The sequence below is a fragment of the Caretta caretta genome, chromosome 1, assembly GCF_965140235.1.
Source record: "Caretta caretta isolate rCarCar2 chromosome 1, rCarCar1.hap1, whole genome shotgun sequence".
Taxonomy (NCBI): Eukaryota; Metazoa; Chordata; order Testudines; family Cheloniidae; genus Caretta; species Caretta caretta.
Window position 1 is genome coordinate 156,640,646 of NC_134206.1, and position 24,368 is coordinate 156,665,013.

At 42.7% G+C, this 24,368-nt stretch overlaps 1 protein-coding gene across 3 annotated transcripts; it reads right to left on the reverse strand.

Annotated features, from left to right (window-relative positions):
• Positions 1–1,385: 1,385 nt before the first annotated feature.
• Positions 1,386–24,138, reverse strand: DIPK2B (divergent protein kinase domain 2B). Of its 3 annotated transcripts, none has more exons than XM_048864987.2 (5): positions 23,717–24,138; positions 14,859–15,123; positions 6,896–7,069; positions 3,538–3,826; positions 1,386–2,327 (listed from the first exon to the last, which is right to left on the reverse strand). In XM_048864987.2, the coding sequence occupies exons 1-5, from the start codon at positions 23,941–23,943 to the stop codon at positions 1,987–1,989; spliced, it is 1,296 nt and encodes a 431-aa protein (XP_048720944.1). In that variant the 5' UTR covers positions 23,944–24,138; the 3' UTR covers positions 1,386–1,986. The 3 variants fall into 3 exon arrangements, with proteins under 3 accessions (XP_048720944.1, XP_048720962.1, XP_048720954.1); XM_048865005.2 differs by lacking the exon at positions 23,717–24,138 and adding an exon at positions 23,500–23,696; XM_048864997.2 differs by lacking the exon at positions 6,896–7,069.
• Positions 24,139–24,368: the final 230 nt, after the last annotated feature.

A 24,368-nucleotide genomic window follows, 5' to 3' on the forward strand; every position in this document is an offset into this window, starting at 1 on the left:
CTCCACATACCAGTGGCCGGCATCCAGCCCTCCTGCGGTGGGATCCGACATGGCTCAGGCCTTACCTATGTTTTGACCACGCCTACTGAACTGGACCCACTTATATAGGATAGGCATCCCCAGCCTCGTCTGAGAATCTTGCCTCAGGGCCTGCAGGGCTCCAGCTGGAGTGCGGGCATGGAGCTGCTCGCTAGCCCTGGGGTGGCAGCAGTGCTTAGGCAACTTTGCAAATGCCAGCTGGTGAAAGCTTAGGCACAGATGGGCTTAGGTGGCAGCTGAGTTTTGAGACCATCAGTGGTGCCTAAATCAGGTGGATGTAGACACTTACTTCTCCTTATGGATCTGGCCCTAACTCTATAGATGCCTCATTTTCCCCTTTGGTAGAACTGAGATAATAATACTTCCTCACCGCGCACGGGTGTTGTGAGGACAAGTTAATCATCTATCTACACAACTGCCAAGGTACAAATGCCTTGAGTTAAACCAGAGGTGGCCACCCTGTGGCTCCGGAGCCGCACATGGCTCTTCAGAGGTTAATAAGTGGCTCCTTGCGTAGGTGCTATCTCCGAGGCTGGAGCTACAGATGCTAACTTTCCAATGTGCTGTGGCGTGCTCACTGCTCAACCCCCTGCTCTGCCCCAGGCCCTGCCCCCACTCCACCCCTTCCCCCTAGACCCTTCCCCCGAGCCTGCCATGCCCTCGCTCCTCCCCCCTCCCCACCAGAGCCTCCTGCGCACTGGAAAACAGCTGATTGATGTGGGAGGGAGAGAGGGGGAGGCGCTGATTGGCGGGGCTGCCAGTGGTTGGGAGGTGGCGGATGCGGGGCTGCTGACGTATTACTGTGGCTCTTTGGCAATGTTCATTGGTAAATTCTGGCTCCTTCTCGGGCTCAGGTTGGCCACCCCTGAGTTGAACCATAATTTCCAAAGGAAAAGAGATTTTTCAATGCAAACATGAGGATTTAACTAAATGGAGATTTACTTGAAGCCAGATGGCGTCTGCCTTCAACAGAGTTGCAAGTGAAATACAAGTATTTTGACTGTTTTGAAAATTGTACTGGGATTGTATTGGGGGAAAAGTGAAAAATAAACATTAGGTGAATCAGATCTGAGGGCTTTTCTGTCTTAAAAAATATATATATACATTTGTTAGAAAGAGGACTATGTTAATGCAACCTTAGGTGCCTTTTCGTTTGCGCCAGCAGCGTACCCACAGGGCAGTTAGACGGCAGGTCTTTGGTGTGCTCTGCAATTCACACCTGTGTCGTGCACTACAATGCAGTGTAGACACAGCCTTACATGCCAGTTACCATCGCGCAACCCAGCAAAGATTAAAAGTTGTGCTATGCACCTGGGAGTTAGAGAAATGAAGACATAAAAGAAACGGGAGCTTTCAGCTCTTTAATGCTATCTATTGCCTCTTTCCATCCCATATAACATCAAATTAATTGGCAATCATAATAGTAACATACTGATAGCAAACTGATCAGATAGTTCAAGTCAGAGAAGATAATTTTATGGCATTAATATAGCCCCGCAAGGACAGTATTAAATGTTTCCATTCATCTCATATTATTTGTATAGTCTTTATCAGCAGGGTCTGTGTTATCTGCCAGTATGCTACTCCACCTAGTAGTGACCAAGATGGCTTAGTATTTAATTTTTCTTTATGGCTACCATGGAAAATTCCTCTAAGACCAAAATGCATTAATAAGTTTTATTCATCTCTTAACACAGGTCATTCATGAAATGTTATAACACTTAAATAAAGACTTCACATCATACCAAACACACCAATGTGATAAGTGTGTCTGAGTCAGATGGAAACCCCGGGTGTGTTATGTTGCCTCTCTCTGTTATCCTACTAGAAAGCCAGGGCTTCTATGAATCCCCCTTTCATCTCCATCCTGCAACCTCTTCGCTTTCTGTGAGAGCTGAGCTGTGTACACAGCACTCCAGTCTTTCAGGAAAAGCTTTCTCTCAGCTGTTAGTATTTGTCACTGTATTTGCAGTCAGGGTAGCGGTAGGCAAAATGGGAATCGCAAGATTGCAAAGATTTCAAGAGCTCTATCAACTTTCCAGCAGCATCACTGACTTCCTGGTCTGCTCTGAAGCTGTCTGCACAGAGCCTTAGGAACCTGTCTATTTTCTCCTGAACAGGTTGGAGGAATTTTCCCTTTAGGAGCTTAGGCAGAAGCTCTTGACACACCATGACGAGGCTTTGCTTCTCTCTGACTGAATTACAGTTGGGAAATGCAGACTGGCAGTCCGAAGCCAAACAGCTAAATATGTCTTTATACTCTTGTTGCCCATCAGTCATCTGGAGACCTAATAAAGGCAATAAAAACATTTGTTAGAAATGTACAAATCTTTTATAATCATACATGTTTGCAATTTTGGTAAGAAAATGTCATTTAAAATAGTGTATACCTATGTGAATAATAACCTAGGTTAATTTAGCACCTTTCGTCCCAAAGCACTTTGTAGGCTGTATGTATAGGGTCATTTTCCACACTTCTGAAATGCATCTATGTCTCTGAAAGGATGAGGTGAAAAGAACTCAGTGCTACCCCGCAGTGTTTTATAGACGGGGGATAAGAATAATGCATTTGATTAAAATAGCAGAAGAACTCCGGTACAACATAAATACTGAGCTGAACTTTGAAGTTCCTATAGAAATTGCCACAAGTACTTAAGGCCTCAATTTTCCATTTCATCCAAAACCAGTAAGACTCAACAAGAGGTGACCTAGTTGGAAGTGGACCAATAATACAAAAGATACATAACTGAATGCTTCACTAGAAGATTTTCACAAAATCAGTATAGATTTGTGAATACTTGAGAATTATTCAGATGACTGCATAAACGGAATGAATTTTTTTAAGTGTGGGAAAAAAAGTGAAATGTGTTAAGTTTATTAGAGGAATGCTATTTGCCCAGCTCTAGTTTTGGTGCTGTATTACGTCACCGTTTGCTTGGTGAAAGGCAGAGCTTGAACTGAGGACAAACTGACAAAAAGGGGTTTTCCTTTGTTGTTAATTCTAAAGTCAATGGGATAAAATGGCCTGGAAGGATCTAAATATTTGCCCAAATATTTAAAACTCTGATAGGCCTGTAAAGTTTGTCTGCAACTTAATATTTTGTGATTCCAGTTTTTAAGGAAAGAAGTGGAAGCTGTTGAATATTAGCATTCAAATATTGCTGTGTCTACTGTTGCTAGTCACAGATATTACCAGTGTCTAGCTGTGTAGTGACAAAAACTGTTCCAATGCTCTTTAATCGTAGTGTTAGTCACAGCGCCATTTACAGTACCAGTGAAAGGTGTGTAACATTCTGAATACAGAACTAAGCATTGCAGGAGCTGGTTCTGTTTTTATTGGCAGTAAATATCTCCTCTTGAACTTTTAATAATCCAATTTACTGAGCAATTTTTGATGTTTTAAATAAAACTAGCATAGCAGGTGAAAGATTTTTTTTTTCCTCCTGCTTTGCTAAATCCTCCTATGACAGATGCTTATTCAGAGATCATACTGAGTACCTTCCTGCTTGTCAATGATTCCCAGTGTGCTGGCATCCCGGATGAACAGAAGCCCATTGTTAAAAATGCCAAATGTGCCAGCATCAACATGGACGAAATAAAAGAAATAGTTCATGTCATTATTCCTCATGGAATTGACAATAGAGAGGAGCTGGAAAGCCAGATCTGCTGCCACCTCAGGAGGAGAGCTGTAGAACTCCTTTAAAGGCCTTGTGCCGGCAGTGACAATGAGCCGGCCACAGGACCCCAAATACTTTGGAAATGGCCATCCCTCTGCTTCTGGGAAAATCTGTGGGAAGAGAAGAAAAATAATGGATCTAGTCACTGAAAATACTGAGGTGCGTATGTGGTGTTACACACATACAGAGTCTCCAGGAATAAATACGCAGTAAAGTAAGTGTGTGTGTGGGGGAGAGAGAGAGAGAGTGTTTGTATGGTTTCAGGTGGGTGGTGTGCATGAGAGAAGCCAGCGAATGGAAAATGAAAATGTTTTTGGGTGGTGCACTGTCTATTGCTACATTCTCAAGCTCTGCTGTGAGGGCTCTGATTGCATTACAGGATTATTGGATTCTTTAAGAAATTGTGTTCTAAACTCATGATTTTTATCAGGAATCTTGCAATTTTGGGGGTTTTCTTAAAGCCCCCAAATGGTGGAATTGTGTTACTACCTGAAAGTTGACTCACTTTTTATTTTTTTTAGAAACGTTTCTAGCCCTGATGGCAGCAATGAAATATCTCAAGACAACTAAAAATAGCCCTACATTTATTATTCTTAAATATCTCATAAGCGTGAAGCCAGTGTAATGATTTTTTGGGGAGAGGCGGGCCTGATTCTATATTTTTGAACATTTGTGATTGACAATACTGTGGTCTCATCATAGTGTTGCCAAGTTTTGTTATAATTCGTGTTTCTTCTTAAAATGCCAGCTCCTGGAGTCATGGGACTAGGTGAGGTCCGTTGGCTGTCGCTTTTTAAAAATAGTTCCTAGCACTCGTGGTTTAATAGAAAAGCATGAAAATATGACTCGAGTGCACTTTAAAGACTAAACACTGAGAAGCAAATAACAAGAACCCAAAATGTATTATTTTTTTAATCATGACTTTTGGGGCTGCCTAATGATTTTTGAATATGTGGTGTTTGGACAGCAATACCAGATATATGTCTGATACTACAATATATACTCTGCGCGTGCGTGCATGTGCACACATCCAATGCTCCTGAGATAAATAGCAATTGCAGCACTATTTGATAAACAGCGGAAGCCTGCAATATATTTATCATGCAGCTTTGGCCATATTACTTCACCTCTGCCTGCTAATCCATCTTCCACCCCCAAGACAACTTCCACCATTCCAAAGCCCTGGGCTGTTTCAAACAGCTGCTCTTGTTCTTTTAAATCAATCTGCTGCAAAATCAGTCTGCTGCTGTTTTCCTGTTTTTCATCCCCCAGCGTGGAGTTACTCTCCTAAAATTACCTGGAACTGAGGCCCAGGGATGGGCATGGACCAGCTACTCATTTTTTTTGTGTCATGAATGTAAAGTCTGAGATCTCATGACCCAGAAGTTTTATACCATTAGGAAAGGGAAACTCAGAATGCTCTGAAAAGGCCAAGGTAATGATCTACTTTAAAGTCATGACATTCTTAGGCACAGAAAAGTGATTTTTAGGTTATTTTTGGATGGCTCCTGCTGTGTCCCATGCAGTTGAAGCCATGGTAATTCAGGTAAGGGGCAGAATTAGTTAACAGTTTTCAAAAATTCTCTAAACCATTTATAAAATACTTTCCTGTAGCATCCCCAGAATACATGGCTTTGTGATATAGCATAAAGATTCCATCTGCATCCATGAGGATGGACTCCCCTCTCGCAAGCAATGCAGTTATCACACCACATCACATCAAGAGGGAATCTCTCTCTTTCTTAACCTCACAAAGCCAAAGGTTTTGGTTAGATGATTACTTTTCAAAAGTAACTTTCTTTTAGGCTCTCTAATGCATTCTGAAACAGGCACTGTAGAGACAGAACTTCTACTTTTGATTAAGCAGACGTCCTGGTATGCCAGTTCTGTGTTCCTGAGCATTATTAAAGGCGGCCGTTCCCTTTGCTGGAAAAACATTTAGAAAATGAAATCAACCCAGAAAGATTTAATTTTTCTTTTGTCAAGTGTTTTTTTTTAGCTACTAAATTTTGAAGTGGACTAATGAGCTTTGTTGAGATAAAAGCTTACCCTAAATGCTCCCTAGTGTACACCGTCATAGTGAGCTAGCAGGCTGAGGTAAGCAGATCTCCATGATGACATAAGCGAAGTTTGCTGAGAATGTCAGAGATGATCTGAACAGAGGCCACTGGCAGAGTGAAGCATAAGACAAGTGTCTGCTAGTGACCAGGAGCCAGATTTCAAAAGAACTTGGCACCCACCCAACAGCTCCCAGGTGGCAGCAGAGTTTCAAAAGTGCCCAATATCTGGCACCTCCCACTGAGAGCAATAGGAGCAGATGGGTACTGAGCATATTTGAAAGTCTGGTCCTGGAGATCAGCCTCAAACCTGCAGTCTACCCAGATTCTAGAGGTCACTTCTGGGCATGAGTGAGAGTGTGGGACAATGCTGGCAGGGTGTATGGATCTGAGACAACTGACAAAGATGGGAAATCAAAAAATAACTTGTCCTGGGAAGGGTGCTGTAGGAAAAAGGATAATATAGGGGTTGATATGAGTTGGCCATGAGGAGTAGGAAAGAAGTGGACAGTGCCGTGGAGAAGGATTAGAGGTTCCCTCTGAAATGGCTCTTAGGAAGAGGAAAGAGGATGATGCTAATCCAGTCAGCCCAAATGTAGCACCGGATTTTGGTTCAGTCCTAGTGTGTCTGATGCATGTAAAAAATGAATATTAATGCAGCATTAAGGTTGGGGAATAACATAGCAGAAATGCTCAACCATAACTCTGACCCCTTGTGCTGATCCATTAGTCTGGGTCTCTCTGTTTAGATGATAAATTATTTGTGATTCAATGCAATATATTAACAATACAAACGGAACCCACTGGAATTTTGTTGTTTCCTTGCATTCCAATCCACATAGGTTCTGATTGTTAGAGGTGTTGAGCCCCTGCAGCTTTCTCTGCCTTCAAAGGGAGCTTAAAGAGCTCCCCGCCTACACAAATCGGGCACAGGTACTTCAGGGTTGGCTTAATTTTTAAGCCTCAGTGAGGTGCAAGGAACAGTAGTGGTCCATAAAGCTTAGCAGGATAGTGAAAGTACCTGCTGCATGTCCTGAGCAACTGGAGAACATCATACGCACTATCCACAGAGGGGCTTGAGATTGGTTTCAGGAAATTTCATCCTAGGGAGAGGCACCGTACCTGTAATAGGATGGGATGTGTATTCACTGACAGCGTGTAGAGGAGGCGTAGTTTGTCCCGGTCTGTGAGGTGACCCATGTAGATACTGCCAGCATCTGGCACCTCAGCATAGCGGCGTACTATTCTGTCTAAGAGCCGCTGGGAGGGACAGCGCAGCATTGGACTAGGTAGCCCCTGGTAGGAAAGAACGAAGGTACTTGGGATGACTATACTTGGCACCTGCAAGATTGTATTAGGCTGAAATATGGTGATCTGCTCTACACGCTGTTTGAGAACTCTGCCAGCAGGTTTGTACCAGATCCCCATTACAGCTACCTTTTTATAAAGGGTTCCTCTCAATTACTGTTAGCAACATGGAGCAGTTTAGGGATATTCTACAGTAGATTCTTCTTTAAACCCTGAACTACCTTGGGTATAGTCCCATGTTTCAGACTTTCCCTAAAATATGTATTCATGCAGGTATCTCAAAATGGCACACTGTTTCTGAAACAACCAATCCAACCTGGAGGTCTCGCTCCTGTCTGCCTCTCTGTCAGTATATTGAACTAATTTTGCTTCTCTGGTCTGTGCCCCTCCATGCAAATCTCTGTAGTGGGTGGTGGTCATTCACTTGTACTCTCCATCTTTCTGGAGCCCTCTCCCTTGAGTGAGTCACTTCCTTCTTTCAAAGAGCATCTTCCAAGCACATCCCAGTTCACCTTAGCCTATGGCTGATCTTTTTCTATGATATTATTCAATAGGGATGCTAGATAAAATGTAAAAACTCCTATATACATATTGTATGTAGGTGCCTGTATAGGATGTATTCTCTTTCTGATGAGGTTTACATATAGGTTTAAATAATTTACATATAGGTTTAATGTCTTGCTTATACTTTCTTGTAGTGACCAGCAACAAATGATTCTCAGGTTTATGGATTCATCACATGGTAAGTTGCATTTTCTATATTTGAATATCTGAGTTATGAAAGTGCATAAAAATCTGCAGCTGGTATAAATAGCAATGTTTATTTACACTGATGTACTTTGACATCGCTTAATTTTTAAAATACATGCACTTTACTTGGTCAGTTATGGAGAAATGACACAGAGAATTAATTCTCACAGTGTCTAAATGTTACAAGTCCTCTTACGTTTCTCTCTTCCAGAACAGCATTAACAAGAAGATATTTATTCTTTGTCTAACACAAAACTAAGCAGAAAAATGGCAATTCTGTCTTACAGTTCTCTGACATGTTATTGCTGACTTTGAGTCACTTTTCCTTTGGAAGAGGAGTGGGGGGGGGAGGGGGAAGAGCCAAGCAGAATTGTGTTAAATGGTTGATAAGTGGTGACAAAGTTCTCTTGCAGCTGAGAGTGTATGCAAATATTTGCAGCCAAAGTTAGAAAGCCCTGCTGCCTACAGGAGTTTGTAATGCAAATGTCGAGACCCATAACTACATGCTGTAGGAGCAGAAATGGTGATACTTTAATGCAATTAAAAAAAATGTAATTTCCAACTTCATAGCTCATTCTATTATACAAACTTGGTGAGGTGATCAACACTGTTCGCTTGCCATGGAATTATTTTGGGGATTTCCTAATTAAAACTGTGACAGGCACTTTTTCCAGTACAAAGATCAGAATGCTATGGCTGTGTCATGCACACTGTTCAGCAGGGAGCAGATAAGTGAATCCGAAATATAAGTCAGTGTGAACATGCAGGAGTATCCAATGTATGTTTGTCATTAATTTGGGAGCCAGAACTCACCCAGTTGAGTTAAATGATCTTCAGACGGTGCTCATTCATACTTTCTGACCTGAGGCCAGTTCTATTTATGGCATGGAAACAGAATGAAGAGGAGTAAGGCTGGAAGCTGAATAGGTGAAGTCCCTGTTTCCCACATTTATATCGACAATTAATATAATTTCTTAATAACTTATCAAAGACCTCGGTCCAGCAAAGCACTATTCATCTAAATAGGCTCCATGAGCTTTGATAGGTGTACTCACATGCTGAAAGTTTAGCACATCTTAAGTGCTTCACTGGAGTGGGGTCAACATTTTTAGGGGGAAAGAACAGTGCCATCTCTGCGGCTGAAAAGAGAGCCAATTTAAAAATTAAAATCTAACCTTGTAAAATTGTCAGACAAAATCCACTGACTGGACACACACCTGAAGATCTTGCCATTCAAAGCACTGGAGATAACTGGTTTATCTACAGTATGTCTTAAGTCTCTTGCAATGTCTTCTCACCCTGGAAACTGAGGCTATGTCTACACTACAGCCTATGTCGGCATAACTTATGGCGCTTGGGGTGTGAAAAACCACCTCCCTGAGCGACAAAAGTTACGCTGACATAAGTGCTCCTGTGTACAGCAGTATATAGGCAGGAGAGCTTCTCACACCGACACAGCTGCTGCTGCTTGTGGAGGTGGTTTTCTTATGCCCATGGGAGAGCTCTCTTGTTGGCACCGAGCATCTAAATGAGATGTTCTGCAGCTGCGCAGCTGTATTGCTGTACATATAGACATAGTCTTAGACATGCCAACTCATTTGACAACATGTTTGGTGCTGAGTCGCAATGCTTCTCATTTAGTTTGGTTTAAAAAAATCACGTGTTTATGTGTCTAACAATGGACTGACCCAGCTATATCCACTTTCACTCAAACGGAATTTTTTCTAGTCCATGACGTGCAGCGGAAATACAAATTGGTGTGTGTGTGCTTATTTGTGCAAACACACTCAAAGCTCTTCCTGACATGGAAGAGACCTCTGCAGCACAACTGTCCTGTCTTTATACTACCACAATCGCAAAGTACTACCAAACAGTCAAGTAAGGGATAAACTCAATCCTGAATCCTTACTATCTGCGGTTCACGCTAAGGATTGACCGCTAGGTATATTATGTGAATTAATACAATTAGAAATGAATCCAGACTGCAAAAAATTTGAATCTGGATTTCAAACCACCCATAAGTTTTGGGTGTTTGAATCTGAGGGTTTGGTTCAGCCCATGACAGAGATAGAGGTCTATTGCAAAAATCAGGATCTTGTTCCAGCTTCAGATTCCAGCATTATCCTTCTCCACTTCAAGTCCAGGCCTGTTCAGACCTGGAGGTCTGGTTCAGGCACATCTCTAGCAACAATGCAATAAGTCAAAAGGAGATTGGTCTGGGAAATGGCTACGGCTCAAAAATACTTTCCTACAAAGGAGCAGGCATCAGATGAATGAAATACTTGCTGACATTTAATGAGCAAAGTGAGGCTTTAAATCTTGCTTCTCAGGGGCCAGATACCCAAAGGTGGTGGTTATGTGGTGGGAGCTGGACTATCAGCCTGATTAACAGCTTCACATTGTAACTTATATGTGCAAAATGGGCAAGCTGAAAAACTTGAGGGTTTTTTCTTGTACTTTGATATTGTTCACGTCTTTGTGCCTCAAGCCTTTCCTTAGCTGTTCTTCGTTGTTAGAATTAGAAATTTGCCCTGCAGGAGACCTCTGCTGAAACTAGCCTGCTTTTTTTATTGTTCACCTCACACCGGAAAACAAACCAGCAGCACATGATGTGAACTCTGACGCTGAAAGCGATGAACTCTGGAGCTTGAAACGCAGACAAAACAGCATGTCGCTATTACTACGGTGTAGGCTAATACGTGCAATGCCGTGATGCACACAAACACCGAGTTAAATCAAGGTTGTCTCTGGGGCAAGCATGATTTCAGTACTGAAGCATTTGTAGCTTGCAATAAAGATTTTCGCTGTGGCAGATGAAATAATCATTGTGGCAGGCAGCCCAATTGATAGTTGGGTCAGGCTGGGCAGTCAGTGAAAAGAATCAAAATGACAGGCCATGAAATAATGGTTTTCACAAGTATGTTAAGGTTTGTCATAATTTTCTGTTCTATAAAAGAAAATTACTTAAGCCCAGTAGTTTCTGTCAGATCTCTTATATATCCGAAGCTACAGGGAGGCTGGTGCAGCCACCAGCTTAGTGACCATAGTTTGATGGGAAATACTGCTACCTTGACTACATCAATAGAACCCTGATCATGACCAAAAATGCCAGTCACTGAATAGTTCTTGTATTAAGTGTTTTCAGTTGTTTATCATCTCATGAAACAAAGCATTCGCCCCAACATGGATTTGCACTGCAAATACCATACCACTGAAATCACAGCTCAGAGGGGACACACCTCTGGAACTCTTGCTGTTTAAATCTCAGGAGGGGTATCTGAGAGAGCTCCAACCTCCTGCAGCTGAACAGGTCAGAGAAATGCGCAGAAAACCCCTGTCATTCATTTTACAGTGGGACTAAACCAGAAAACTTGGCTCTGAATTTCAAACACCACACATTTCAGGGATGTTTGGTTCCAGGTTTTTGGTTCAGCCCATTATAAAGAGTGGCCATTTGCAAAATTTGGATCCACATGTGGATTTTAGGGGAGGTATTGGTTTGGGCCCACCTTTACTGAGAATTAAAAGTGAGGGGGAAAACAACTGCACTTCTAAATGGGACCAAGTTTATATTCCATTAAAACTCAGTGATATCAGTTTGTTATTCTGCTTCACTTTCAGATTCAAAGACCCATGCAGCTGTGAAAGCTGCAATCCTAGATCAGTGTGTAAGGTGTGTTTTGTTGATTGCAGAGTACTGTGCCCTGCTTTGACCGATAGGACCAGAAAGGTTTGAAAACTTGTTGAAATGTGCTCACTGAGTTTGTTCTTGAGTTTGAATGATGCCCTGGCCTTGGCACCAGCAATTTGGTTCTCGGGCATGAGGGAGCCTATGTAAGTTCAGCATTCCCAAATGTGCACAGAGGAAATCCTAGACTATAGGAGAAAGTAGGCTGCAATGCTGGGGGTGGGGGTGGGGAGGAGGCCTCAAACAGAATTCACTGTGTATTGGGATTTTGCTTTGTGTGACGTGTGTTTGTGACACAGTCCAGCCCAACTGAAACTGGGTTTCAGAGAAACTGAGGCAGTGTGGGAGGAGCGAGGGGGCTTTATGTAGTGGCAAGGGCCTTTGATAAGACAGGGTCCCCAAGGAGAGGAGTAGGAGTTGGATAATGAAACATCTCTATAGCAGGTCTCAGGAAGAATTTCTCCATTTTGACACATACAGGTTTCCTGAGTTCAATAGATAGATATTTTAAGCACTTCCATTTGTTTGGCCATTGATTTAAAGTAATTCTGCCCCACTGTCATGACAGTGCCCAATTTTATACACAACCTCCCATGAAACTTGCTCACCAGACGGGTGTCACCAGCTTGCCCTGCTCTACTATTGGTTTTCCCACCTCGGCACCAGTAAAACACTCCACACTGCCATCTTGTGGCGAGAGAGTGCTTTAATGCACATGGGAAACAATTCACGGCAGGATTTCAAAAGAGACATTCATGTAAAGCAGCTGATGAGAAAATGTGAATTTTAGATCAGGAATATTTTTGAACACTTGCTGTAACCTCCAGTTGCCTTTCCTTCTCCTCTTTTATACGACTATTAGACAAAGTACAATATATCTTCCAAAAAGTGAGTAGCCTTTTCCCAAAGAGATGTTCTGTTCTGTCCCAGGTTTATTTTATCTTCCAGCTCAAATGTGCTCATTTGTCTAGCTGCCGGCTCTGAGAGTCACACTGGGCTCCCTCCACCTTGCTGCCAGTAATAAAGGTTCTGCTGAACCTATTAGCCCCACAGTGACACCTGGGTAACTCTTGTGCTGTCAATGGTTTGCACAGGTGCCCCGATCGCAATTTAGTCAACCCTATTACCGATGATGCCTATGGATTTGCAGCTCACTCAGTCTGAGCTGTGCTTGCTCTGCAGGCTAGCAGGAGTAAAAAGCAGCAGAAACTCCTTATTGCTCGGAGTCAGCAGAGCTGAGTGAATGTGCCCAGGGAGCAGATCTGGTGGGTTACAGCTGACATTTTTATGAGGTTCCTTTTCAAAGCAGATCCCCACTTTAGAGAGTGATCTTTCTAGAACAAACACTCAGCTGAATGATCCTCCTTCCATCCCAGCCACCAACCAGCTCCTTTCCCTCCTTTTTTAGCAGTCACTGCAACCCTTTGCTCAGGGGGGTGGGCAGTGTTGGTCTCTTGTCTGAAAGCCATCCTCAGCAAAAGGCAGCACCCTGCCCCTTGGCTGGAGTGGGAACGGCGCCTTCCTCACACACTCTGCAGCAGGTGCTCAGAGCTCAGTGCTTCTCCAGACTTGGTCTGTTTAAAACCCGCTACCGCCTTTTCTGCTGCCTGGTTATCAGCTTGCACCGTAGGCTTTTTATCTCTCTCGTCTCCTCCCTCTCCGTAGTGGCAGTAACCACCCGGCGGCTTCCCTGAAGCTGAGGCTGACACATCTGTCTCCCCTCGCTTACCCTGTGACATTTAAGGATTCCAATAAAAAGGCCAGCAAACTTCCTCTTGCATGACACATGTTGCTATAGATGGCCTAGAGATTAAGAAATAGGAATCCTAGTCCGGAGCCTCTGGGCTCCTTCCAGGCCCATGAAGTGAGTCCTGCAGTGCCCTGGTGACAGGATGCATGTGCCCTGTCTCTGAGGGAATCTTGCGTGGCCCCTCAGTGTGGTGCTTCCTTTTCATGCACCCACAGTGTGCATTGGGATCAGCTGAGAAGGCAGGTGTTCCCTGGCCCTCTGGGAGGGAGGGAGGGAGTTAGTGGTGGTGACAGACAGAGAATGACAGAGAATGGTACTACCCTCACCAAGGGCTGCTGCATGCTATAAATCCCCTCTCTAGGAGTGGGGGGAAGGCTAACCTTTCAGAGGAAAGAAACAACTGAAAAGTGCAGTTTTTAAAAAAGCCTAGTCATTTATCCAGTGACAAGGGGAACCGATAAATAATCATTGTAGCAGGGTTCAGTATTGGCAACTTTCTTAAAGCCCCAGCTCCTCGAGTCAAGTGATTACATGAGAATCTCAACTTTCATTCAAGAAAATAAAGTTTCTAGCCTTCATGGTTGCACAGAAAAGCTTAAAAATGTGCCCCTTAAATCTCAAACCTGGGGGGGAGGTTTAAAAAAACATTATTGATAATATTTATTTATTTTGAAATCTCAGGATTTTGGGGGGCTTGATTCATGATTTTTGAATGTATGAGGTTTGCCATATTGGGGTGTTCAACAAGTAGATGGCTCAGACAGCATCCCAGTTTGGATTACAGATCAAAGCTTGAACCTATTTCTCTAGGGGGTCATATCTGATCCCTGAATTAAAGCACCCCAACCAGTGGAAAGATTCAGATTTTGAGCCCTTGCAATTAGGTATGTTTGGATCTGGACTTTAGATTCTGCTCTATTATGGGCTAAGTCACAGCCTGGACAATAGAGACTTGTAAGATCAGCACGTTTCTTAAAAGTTTGCTGCACATCTGTTCCCTGCTCACTTTTCATAGTCCCGGGGTTGTCCCAACCCTCCTTCACTTTAAAAAGAATCCTAATTTTAAAGTCCTAGTTGGTTCATTCTACCTCTCTTCCCTGGGGTTTAATCTTGTTCTCTCCCGCCATTCTCCACCAGTACTTCCTGGCAATCATTTCCAGTGGGATGCTTCCTAAGGGGTTGACGGACCAGTAGTGATCAGCAGAGAAGGCAGAATGGAACTGAAGAAGCTTTGTAAAAAGCTGACAGTTCTAGTCTTGATCATTACAAAAGAAAGTTAAAATAGACTGGTTTGGATATTAACCTCTGATTTCATTTTTATGTGAGAATCATCCATGTGGCGCTGAAGACACTTTCCCCCTCTTCTTGTGTCCCCACTACAGTGCTCTGAGAGTGTCAAAATCTTAATTCTTGTGGAGCCCTGCAAGCTTAGAGCTTAGGTAGCTCCAGTGAGTCACAGTCCTTGATTCTTTATGAAGTTTCAAAAATAAATGAAGCAATCAGAGATTCCCCCAGACTCTGTTACAGGAGGTAACTGCAGTAGCTGCCAAATCGGTGTGCTCCTCATTAACAGGACCTTGCCTACTCACCTGCACGAGGTCTGGTGTGAGGCGCTTTGCTTTCAGCCACTTTTGGAATCTCTCAGTCTTCCTCAAGACACGCTCGATGCTGCAGGTCTTTGTCTTGGAAAGGGAAGCACAGATTCTCTTGTCAGCTTGGTCATGCTGGTATTTGGTGGTTAACCTGGAGATCTCAACCAGCCGCCAGCTTTTGGCATCATCTGTGTAGTTCCCAGAGTAACTGGGAAAGTAGTTGGGAGGCAGTTTTAAATGAGAAGCGAGCCAGTTGTCAAACCTGCCAAAGCAAAGCAAGTTCCCAGAGGAGATTCTGTTAATAAGCCACATGGACAATTCAAGCACAATTGCCAGTTTTCTTATTTAAACTCCAGGGGCTAGAAAAAGGATTTGATCATTTCTAAAATGTTTCAAATTACGTAAATTTGTGTGTGTGCATGTGTGTTGTGTTTTGTTGAAAAACAAAATCTCAACCCAGTAGCCTTGTACTTAGAAACAGCCCTACGCTAACAAAAGTGTGCACATTCAATGGAGGAAAAACACTTTTGGTAACTAAGCAGATTCCCATTTCGTGCTTACAGCTGGTAGTCACAAACAGTGGAGGAACATGAGAGTTGTTATCGTGCTAGGCATTGGGTAGTAGCCCTTTAAATAGTTTAGGAGCACTCTAGTAGCCACCCTGTCCTGTAATGCAGAAGCCACCAGAGCCCTAGGAGTACATATTTAGCTAGGCCAGGTATGCTTTTGTGTAGTTAGTAAACACTGTTATTCGGAACCCAGCTGGGTCCTTGTAGTTTCAGCGTCTCGTAATGCTGTGCTGAGAACAAAGATGCTACAGTTACAAACGATTAAAAGGTTTAAAGCACCCAAGGATTACGCAGTACCACAGTGTATGGTGCTGCTGTGGAAAACAAAAGGAAAACTCTAGAGTCTCAAGGTAGCTGTGGAAGAACACGTAGGTCTGTAAGACTCTGTCCAATGGTGTTGGTCCCAGGGATATGAGAGAGACAAGGCGGGTGAGGTAATACCTGTTACTGGACCAACTTCTGTTGGTGAGAGAGACAAGGTTTGAGCTGACATAGAGCTCGTCTTCAGGGCTGGCCCAGATCTCTGTTATCCCCTCCATTAAAACTGTTCTACAGGAACTTTAATTTGAGCTGCAAAGGCAGCATGGACCTTTCTTTAATATCTCATTGGAAGGATTCAGTGTATCAGCCCCTTGTTGTATTGCACTTTGGGGCCAAACTTTCAAAGATGTGTACCCCAGTGCCATGGGTGATGTGTAAATCTTCTGTTGCACACGGCTAGTTAGACCCCTTACTAGTGGTGTGTGTGTGTGTACGCAAATATCTGATTTACATGTCTAATTGTGTTATGTGCATTATTAAGCCCCATATATCTTTGATGTCAGCTTTGGATATGAACCCAAATCTGAGTTTGTTGTGAACACACAATCACTTGTCCACGAATCAGGAGTATTGCCAGTTAAATGCTTTTTTGTGGACTTCCTGCATTATCACTGCATCATCAATGTCTCGCTGTTGTCTCATCACTACAATTCCTAGGATAGTAGTGGTTGTCACTGCTGGTAGCAGAATGGATATGTCCCAGTTCCATTCCAGATATTCCTACAATTGTGATACCATAATGATTGGCCATGCTGCAGAGGGTGGTGATTTTGTAAAGTGAACAAATACCCGCCGAGGACTGAACTGTGTTTTTCCACCCAGAAGAAAAGTGAATTAAACAGCATCAATTAGTTCCTATTTGAATTGCTAATTAACTTTCTTTGCGCCCCTGTTTTTTTCCCCCCAAATCACTGTGACTGTGTGTATGAAAACGGATAGTGCAGAGGATTCCCCAGCGGCCGTGAGCCATGCTGTGCAGGGTAGAGGGAACAAAATCTGCAGCAAATGCCACGGTGAGGTGCTCTAGCTGGAGAAAAGGACTAGGTAGCAGAGCTGGTCAAAACTCCGTTTCTGTTGTGTGGGAAATTGACATTTTGACCTTTTCTTTTCATCCTGAAATGGAAAGAAAAAGTCAAAATTTTCCACAAAAAACATTCTGAAATATGGGGTTGGAAATACAGAAATGTCCTTATTGAAATCACCTGGTGAAGCATGTCTGACCACATGGCATCACTGTTCGTTTACGCATGGTTGAGGCATTTCATTTTTACTATTCTTCTGTGAGTTTTTTTATTTTTGCTGAATGAGTGTTTTCCGATGGAAACCTGTTCCATTGAAAAATTCCAACCAGCTCTATTCTACTCCCTGCTCTGGGTAGCTAGTTTTCTGCCCTGAGCCTATGGGTTACCCAAGAAAAATGGACAGCCAGAAGAAGGCGGAGCCATGGTAAATGGCTGGCTTCACCAACCTCAAATGAGGAAAACCTTCTGAAAAATTAACATTGCTTTGGACAGAATTAACACATACTGAGCCCTGGAAGTCTCCGCCTCAGCAGTACAGGGCACAGCTGGAGTCTGGCGGCCTCTGACACCATGGCTATTGGTCCTGCTGTGCTCTCATAGCTAGGGCGGGGTGCCTCATGGGAGCGCAAAGGGGAATCCTTTCACAAAGTTGGACAGGAGTTGGAGGACTGGGTGCCTGACCTCCCCACTTCTTTGGGGGCAGGGAAGTGGGGGGAAATGTTCTGGGTATTCAGCTTCAGTGTAGCTATGGAGATTTTTCACTAACTTGTTCCCCTCCACACAATATTGCACAGGAGGGGAGCATATGGGCCGTGTAATTAGATTCTGAAGATTTTTATTCTATCAGCCCCCTCAGCCCTGCCCACACACACATTTTATATGTAATAATTTAGGGGCAAAGCTGAATATTTTGCAAGTAACACACTTGAATAATGTGGCGTGAACTCTAACTTTTTGCTAGCCTAATGTCAAACATGCGGTGCCAATAAAAATTTCCTAATTATAATCATCCCTGAGAGCATTGGAAAGCATTTCCTAATTGCACCTCCACATAAGTTAAAGTTCATAATTTGAAGCTAAAATAGGATTGGCAAGAGTCTCCATTGGGGGTTGGGTGAAATAGATGAAATGAAGTTAACAAAATACAGTAAGTTTGAAAGCTACAGCGGAAACCTTTTTGACTTTCAGTCAGGAAAACAGCACAGAGAAATAATGAGGGAATTAATTAGCTTGCCTCTGCTGTAGGATCCGACTTCAAATATTAGTATATTTAATCCATTCCTGGTTGGTGATTTCTAGAGCTGAGAGAATAATTTGCCGCATAAAGAATTACACCAGAATATTAGCCTTTTTCTCCTGTAAAATTCCTTCATTTTATTTGTTTCAAGCAGTATCATCATCCCTCCCTGCCCCTGCAAAAATAAAGTTTTGCTTTTGTACAAACTTTCATAAGAACTCATTTAAGTTGAGAACATAGGTAGGGTAGAAGGGAGCACAAGGGTGATCTAGTCTAACCCCATGCCAAGATGCAGGATTTGTTGGGTCTAAACCATCCAAGACAGATGACTTTCCCTATCCTGCCTCCTTTTGAAAACCTCCAGTGAAGGAGCTTCCACAAGCTCCCTAGGCAGTCTGTTCCATTGGCCTACTGTTCTGACAGTTAGGAAGTTTTTCCTGAGATTCAATCTAAATCTGCTATGCTGTAGTTTGAACCCACTGCCTCTTGTCCTGTCCTCTGTGGCAAGAGAGAACAACTTTTCTCCATCTTTTTTATGGCAGCCTTTCAAGCATTTGAAGACTGCTATCATGTCCCTTCCTTAATCCCCTCTTTTCCAAACTGAAGATACCCAGTTCCTTCAGCCTTTGCTCACATGGCTTGCATTCCATCCCTTGGATCATCTTTGTCTTTTACCTCTGGATCCTTTCCCGTTTCTCTACATCCTTTCTATATATTGGTGACCAAAATTGGATCCAGCACTCCAGCTGAGGCCTAACCAGTGCCGAGTAGAGCGGTACTATCACCGTTCATGACTTGCATGCTATGCCTCTGTTAATGCAACCTAAAACTGCATTTGCTTTTTTTTGCAACAGCATCACATTACGGACTCATGTTGAGGTTGTGATCCACCACAACTCCCAGCTCCTTCTCCAAGTCAGTTATCCCCCATTCTGTCTTTATGCATTTGGTTTTTCGTCCCTAAATGTAGCACCTTACATTTGTCTTTGTTGAATTTCATTATGTTTTGTATAGCCCAGTTCTCCAATTTATCAACATCCCTCTGAATTTTAGCTCTATCCTTCAGAGTGTTGGCAACTTCTTCCCCCGTCCCACGGCTTTGCATCTTCTGCAAATTTGATCAGTGTGCTCTCTATTCCTACATCCAGGTCATTAATAAAAATGTTAAAGAACACCAGACTCAGAACATATCCCTGTGGGACCTCACTTGAGACCTCCCTCCAATCTGACATCATTCCATTAATAGTTACTCTTTGTTTGTGGTTGTTTAAACCAATTATGTATCCACTTAACAGTAGTTCCGCTGAGCCCGCACTTCTCCAGCTCGCTTATCAGAATGTCATGTGGGACTCCATCAAAAGCCTTGCTTAAGTTCAGGTATGTTATGTTATTGCATGCCCCCTCTCCAAAAAACCAGTTACCCTGTTGAAAAAGGAAATCAAGCTGGCTTGTTCTTAGTAAATCCATGCTAGCTGCTAGTGATTACCCCTTCATCCTCCAGGTACTTGCACACTGAATATCTTATACATTGCTCTAGTAGCTTCCTGGCTATTGAAATCTGGCTGACTGGTTTATAGTTTCTGGCTCCTCCTTTCCCCCCTTTTTAAAGATGGGCACTATGTTAGCCCTTCTCCAGTCTTCTGGGACCTCTCCTGTCATCCATGATTTTAAATTATTATTGACAGTGGCTATGAGATTTCTTCAGCTAGTTCCTTCAGTACTCTTGGGTAAGTAGAATTAGGCCCCCCAGACTTGAATTCATTCAAATTGGTCAGAAGATCTCTGATGTGTTCTTACTTATCTCAATCTGCAACCTTTCCCCTTTATTATCTATAGTAACTAGATGAGTCATCTGGTCACATGTTTTTTTGTAAGAAGACTGAAGCAAAGTAGGTATTGAGCAGCTCTGCCTTCCTATCATCTTCCGTTACCAGCTCACCTTCTCCACTGAGCAGCAGACCCACACCATCCCTGATCTTTCTTTTTTGTCTGATGTATTTGAAGAACTCCTTCTTGTCTCTAACATTCCTTGCCAACAGTAACTCATTCTTTGCCTTGGTTTTCCTGATTTTGTCCCTACATGCTCATGCTATTCCCATGTATACTTCCTTGGTGACATTCCCTGTATCTGGCCTGCCTTGTCAAATGTCATGGCTTACACAATCATGAGCCTTTTCCTCATAGTTCCTCAGCTGTGGTTAGTTAACACAAGATTCTAACCAGAGGCATGCTTAGAAAGGTTAGCATTAGAGGTGGAGTTTGGCTGGAACTTGAGTGTTCTAAACCCTTATGCTTGTAGGACTTGAGGTTCAGGGAAATGTGGAGTCTAAACTTGGTCTATGTTAGGGATTTTTGTCAAATATGAAATCAAATCTACATCTGTACCTCAAATCCCCAATCAATATGCAGCCCCATTGTGCGAGGTGCTGCACAAACACAGAAGGACATAAGCCCTGCCTCAGACAGTATGCAATGCAGGCTAACACAGCCACAATTGGCAGTAATTTTTAAAAAATTTTGAGCACAGGTGTGCTTTGTGATTTGAATAATTCAAATATGCGTGTGCATTGGACCTGGTGCCCAAAGGATCATACAGCTATAGTCAAACGGCTGCCTCTTCAACTGAGCAATATACAGGCGCATGAAGTCCAATACTGATCATTAGTTTGAGTATGAATGAATGAAAGGTTCCTCAGCAAATCTTAAGGCATAGTAACACAATTCTGGGGAATCTGACTTTGTTTTAAGTACTCCTGTATTTGGCATCATATATAGCTAGCACACTGATGGCATAATGTACTTTCCAGTTATAAAGTTTCATCAGTGCATGGGGCCACAATAATAATGTGCTTTTCTATAATGCCTTTCTGCTGAGGATCTGAACGTGCTTTTCAAACTAATTAAGCCTTTCAACATACCTGGCAGGCAGGGATTAGTACCTTCATTACAGACCGATACATTTAGGCAAAGCTAGGTTAAGTGACTAGCACAAGACCAAGCTGTGAGTCAGTAGCAGTGCCGGAAAGAAAACTCAGGCATCCTGTTTCCCATCCTCACACACAGATCACATTTCCTTGATGGTTAATCCAGCATGCGGGCAGGCAGGAGCTCCCCAGACTGATGGAAAAAATGAACTAAGCATGCTGTAACTGAAATACATACATTGCTTAGCTGATGATGCTGTATAACTTATATGTGAGGGTTGGGGGGAGATTTTCAAAAGCACCTAGAAGATTTAGGAGCACAAGTCCCATGGACAGTCTCCCCCTATTTCTCTTAAGAATAGCATTCCTGTGTTGGGAATTAGTTACAGGACTAGATTGCAGCTAGTTGTTCAAAAAACCTTGTGGCTAGGAAGCCAAGTGGAGTGGCAGTGTTAACCACTGCAGGAAAAAATAATGTTTAAAGCTAATCAGAGTTTTACATTTAAATGTTTGTTCTTTTCAAAATGCTCCCAGCACAGACACGTCTTGTTACCACTTTGCAGCACTGAATTGAACAAACTGTAACTACCCCAGAGAATTTAGTCATTTTTGCTTCACTACTTTTAACGAGACAAATCCCCACTTGGCAAGCCAGCAACGAACTCCTCCTTTAAAGAACATGCATCACGCTATTTGTAGATTTACAGAGGGCTCATAGGAGAAGAGCTCTGACATTATGGAGCCTCTGCATAGTTCTCAAAGGCAAAGTGGATAGTGAAAATGCCAGTTACAACTCTGCTTAGGCGCCTCTGTGCTAGACTTTTCAGGAGGAAAGGGTGTAAGCACATTGCCAGTCCTCTACTCCTATTACTGTGAATAACCCAGAGGAGTAAAGGAAATGTGTAGAACTTCTTTGGCAGGCTACACAGCTGAGCAATCTTGTACTAAGGTATCAGCTGGGCTGTCACACAAATATCTAGAGTTTACGCATGCTTAACCTGCTACAGGCAGTGCTGGTCTTAAAAGGGGTGCATGGGAAACCGTTCTGGCCCCTCATGCCAACATTCTCTGTCTCCTGGGGTTGTGGAGGGGTGATTACTAATACTCCCACCCCAATGGCTGCAGAGTGCCAATGTTATTACTAGCACATAGATTTAGAGTGTGGGTGCTGGTGGTGGCCTGTGAGCTGCAGGCAGGCAGACTAGATGATCCGGTGGTTCCTTCCATCCTTAAACGCCATGCCTGTATGTGTGGAAGAGGCAGAGCAGTCTCCATGTGCTCATCCAGCCTTGGCACCGGATTAATTGTCTGTGCACCTGAAGGTTAGAGTGCTCCTCGTACGTTTTAAGACTGCTGTTATCCTAGGGGCCAGCTCCTCAGCTGATGAAAATCACTGTTACTTAATTGAAATCCGTGTGGCTATGCTGATTTATACCAGCTGTGGATCTAGCCATATGCTTTTTGGGGCAGGGACTGGACTTCATTTGTCAACTGCCTACCACAATGGGGCACGGTCCTTGTTGGGGCTGCTCTGCCCTACTTTAGTACAAATAATTGGACAATAAGTCTCCTTTCTGCTACTCTTACATTGAGTAGTACCTTATTCTGCTTGTGGTCCCATTGACTTGCTGTGTTAGGGGCTAGTCAATGTAGGAATGCCAGAATGATTAGGATTGTAAGCTCTTCAGGGCAGGGACCATCTTTTTGTGTGTGTTCGAACAGCACCTTTCACAGTGAGGCCTTTCACCATTACCACAGGGCAAATAATAATCATCGATGATCCTATAGTATTGCTAAGCCTGTCTGAGAAAAATCTTTATGGTTTTACTATAGCACATTTTATATAATAGCTTAAAGATAAAAACAGTAATTTGTCTAGCATTACTACACTTACATTAGTGTATTAAAACTACAATTTTACTACAATAATTTCTTCCACGCCTGGGGCTCTTAGATCTATAAAAGAAAGAGTGCTTATAAATCATAATAAAAACAATAAACCTTTCCCCTGTAAATCTCCATTTTTTCCCTCCTCCTCTACCATAGTAACATTTTTTCCTAGTGTCATATGGTGTGTTATGCTTTTGAGTCTGAAAATTGAAAGATCAATCTAATAACTGCTTGGGTGCATGTTTAATTCATCTAGACATATGTGTAATATCTGCAGTTGTCCTCAAGTTCTTAATGAAAACTCCAGATGCAATTGGCCCTTTGTATCTGATGTGCAAAAGTACCTGTTGTCTTCGTGCTTGCAGATTTATATCTTGGTTGAACTTAACTAACAGGTGCATGAAATTCTATATAATTCATGTGGTACATATGGTGCTAACATTTCAAAAATGTAGTTCTTAATGTTTATGCCATGTTTACAGTGACTCAATTCAGTCTATCAGTAGCTTAAATTTGTAAAGACAAATTCTCTTTGGTCAGTTGCTTAGCAGAACATAATTCCATAGACAGCTAAGTAAACTGGCATACTGTTTCTCCCCCATCCCCCACTATTCTCTTGAATTGGTTCAATGCCAACTTATCAGCAGAAAGTTAATGTTTAAAAATGTAACTTACTTTACTTTAAAAATCATATTCAGGGCTCAAATTTGGTGGTGATTTTGTCTTCTTAAAAATACTAATCTACATTATTTATAACAACTTGACACTAATGGAAACCTGGGGATAAGTTACATTTTGAGTTCTTTTTCACTAAAGTACTTGGAAGTGTTAACAGTCACTTTTCATGTTACTATGCAGAATGTTTTCAAAATTATTGTGCTGAGTTTCTGACCTTATTTCTTCTTTAAAGAATTTCTTGCAAATCGATGTTCCAATGCAGGCATTACATTTATCGAGTCCCAGGAAAGTCCGTCCAAAACTGTAGCTGGCTTTGACGTGGGGTACAGAAGAAGGAAAAACTGTTGCTTCTAAGAAAGGACTCCAGCTCAGGGTCAAAAACTGAAGCAGTTTCAATAAACCGAGAACATTAGAGCAAAGGTAATGCATCCAGAGCCCCATCTGAGGTACCTGCAAGCTCTGCCTTTTTTGGATGCTATCCTACCCTTCGCTCTTTGTGCTTTAGATGATCTCAGTTTGCAATTGAGAGTCCCTAAACACTGAGAGAGGGTCTTGATCCATGAAAGCCAGAAACTGTCCGCATCCTGCCAGCTGGTTGATGGTTCTATAAGTTTGTGTTCTGGGCGGGAAAGAAGTTTGTGTTCTGGGTGGGTGTGTGTGTGGGGAGAGGGGTAAGGAAATGCATGGAGGATGCAGATAACTTGGGTTGCCATAGTTACCTTTCCTCTGCTTGGTGCAGCTGTTTCAGGCTCTGATGCTCCACCCATCACCACATTAGAAAATAACAACAAGAAGTTCTCATCTGTACATTATGCAGACAAATGAAGGATATCCGTAGCACAAGCGTAGGGCATACAAAGGACACT

What these genes read in the sequence shown, in the direction of transcription:
- DIPK2B (XM_048864987.2), bottom strand. Translation starts at nt 23,943, where the DNA reads ATGGGGCTCTGGATGCATTACCTTTGCTCTAATGTTCTCGGTTTATTG. An exon ending in TCACACCAGACCTCGTGCAG is followed by an intron (nt 7,070 to 14,858) that starts GTGAGTAGGCAA and finishes CTTTCCTACCAG; the next exon opens with GGGCTACCTAGTCCAATGCT. An exon ending in AATCATTGACAAGCAGGAAG is followed by an intron (nt 2,328 to 3,537) that starts GTACTCAGTATG and finishes TGCCTTTATTAG; the next exon opens with GTCTCCAGATGACTGATGGG.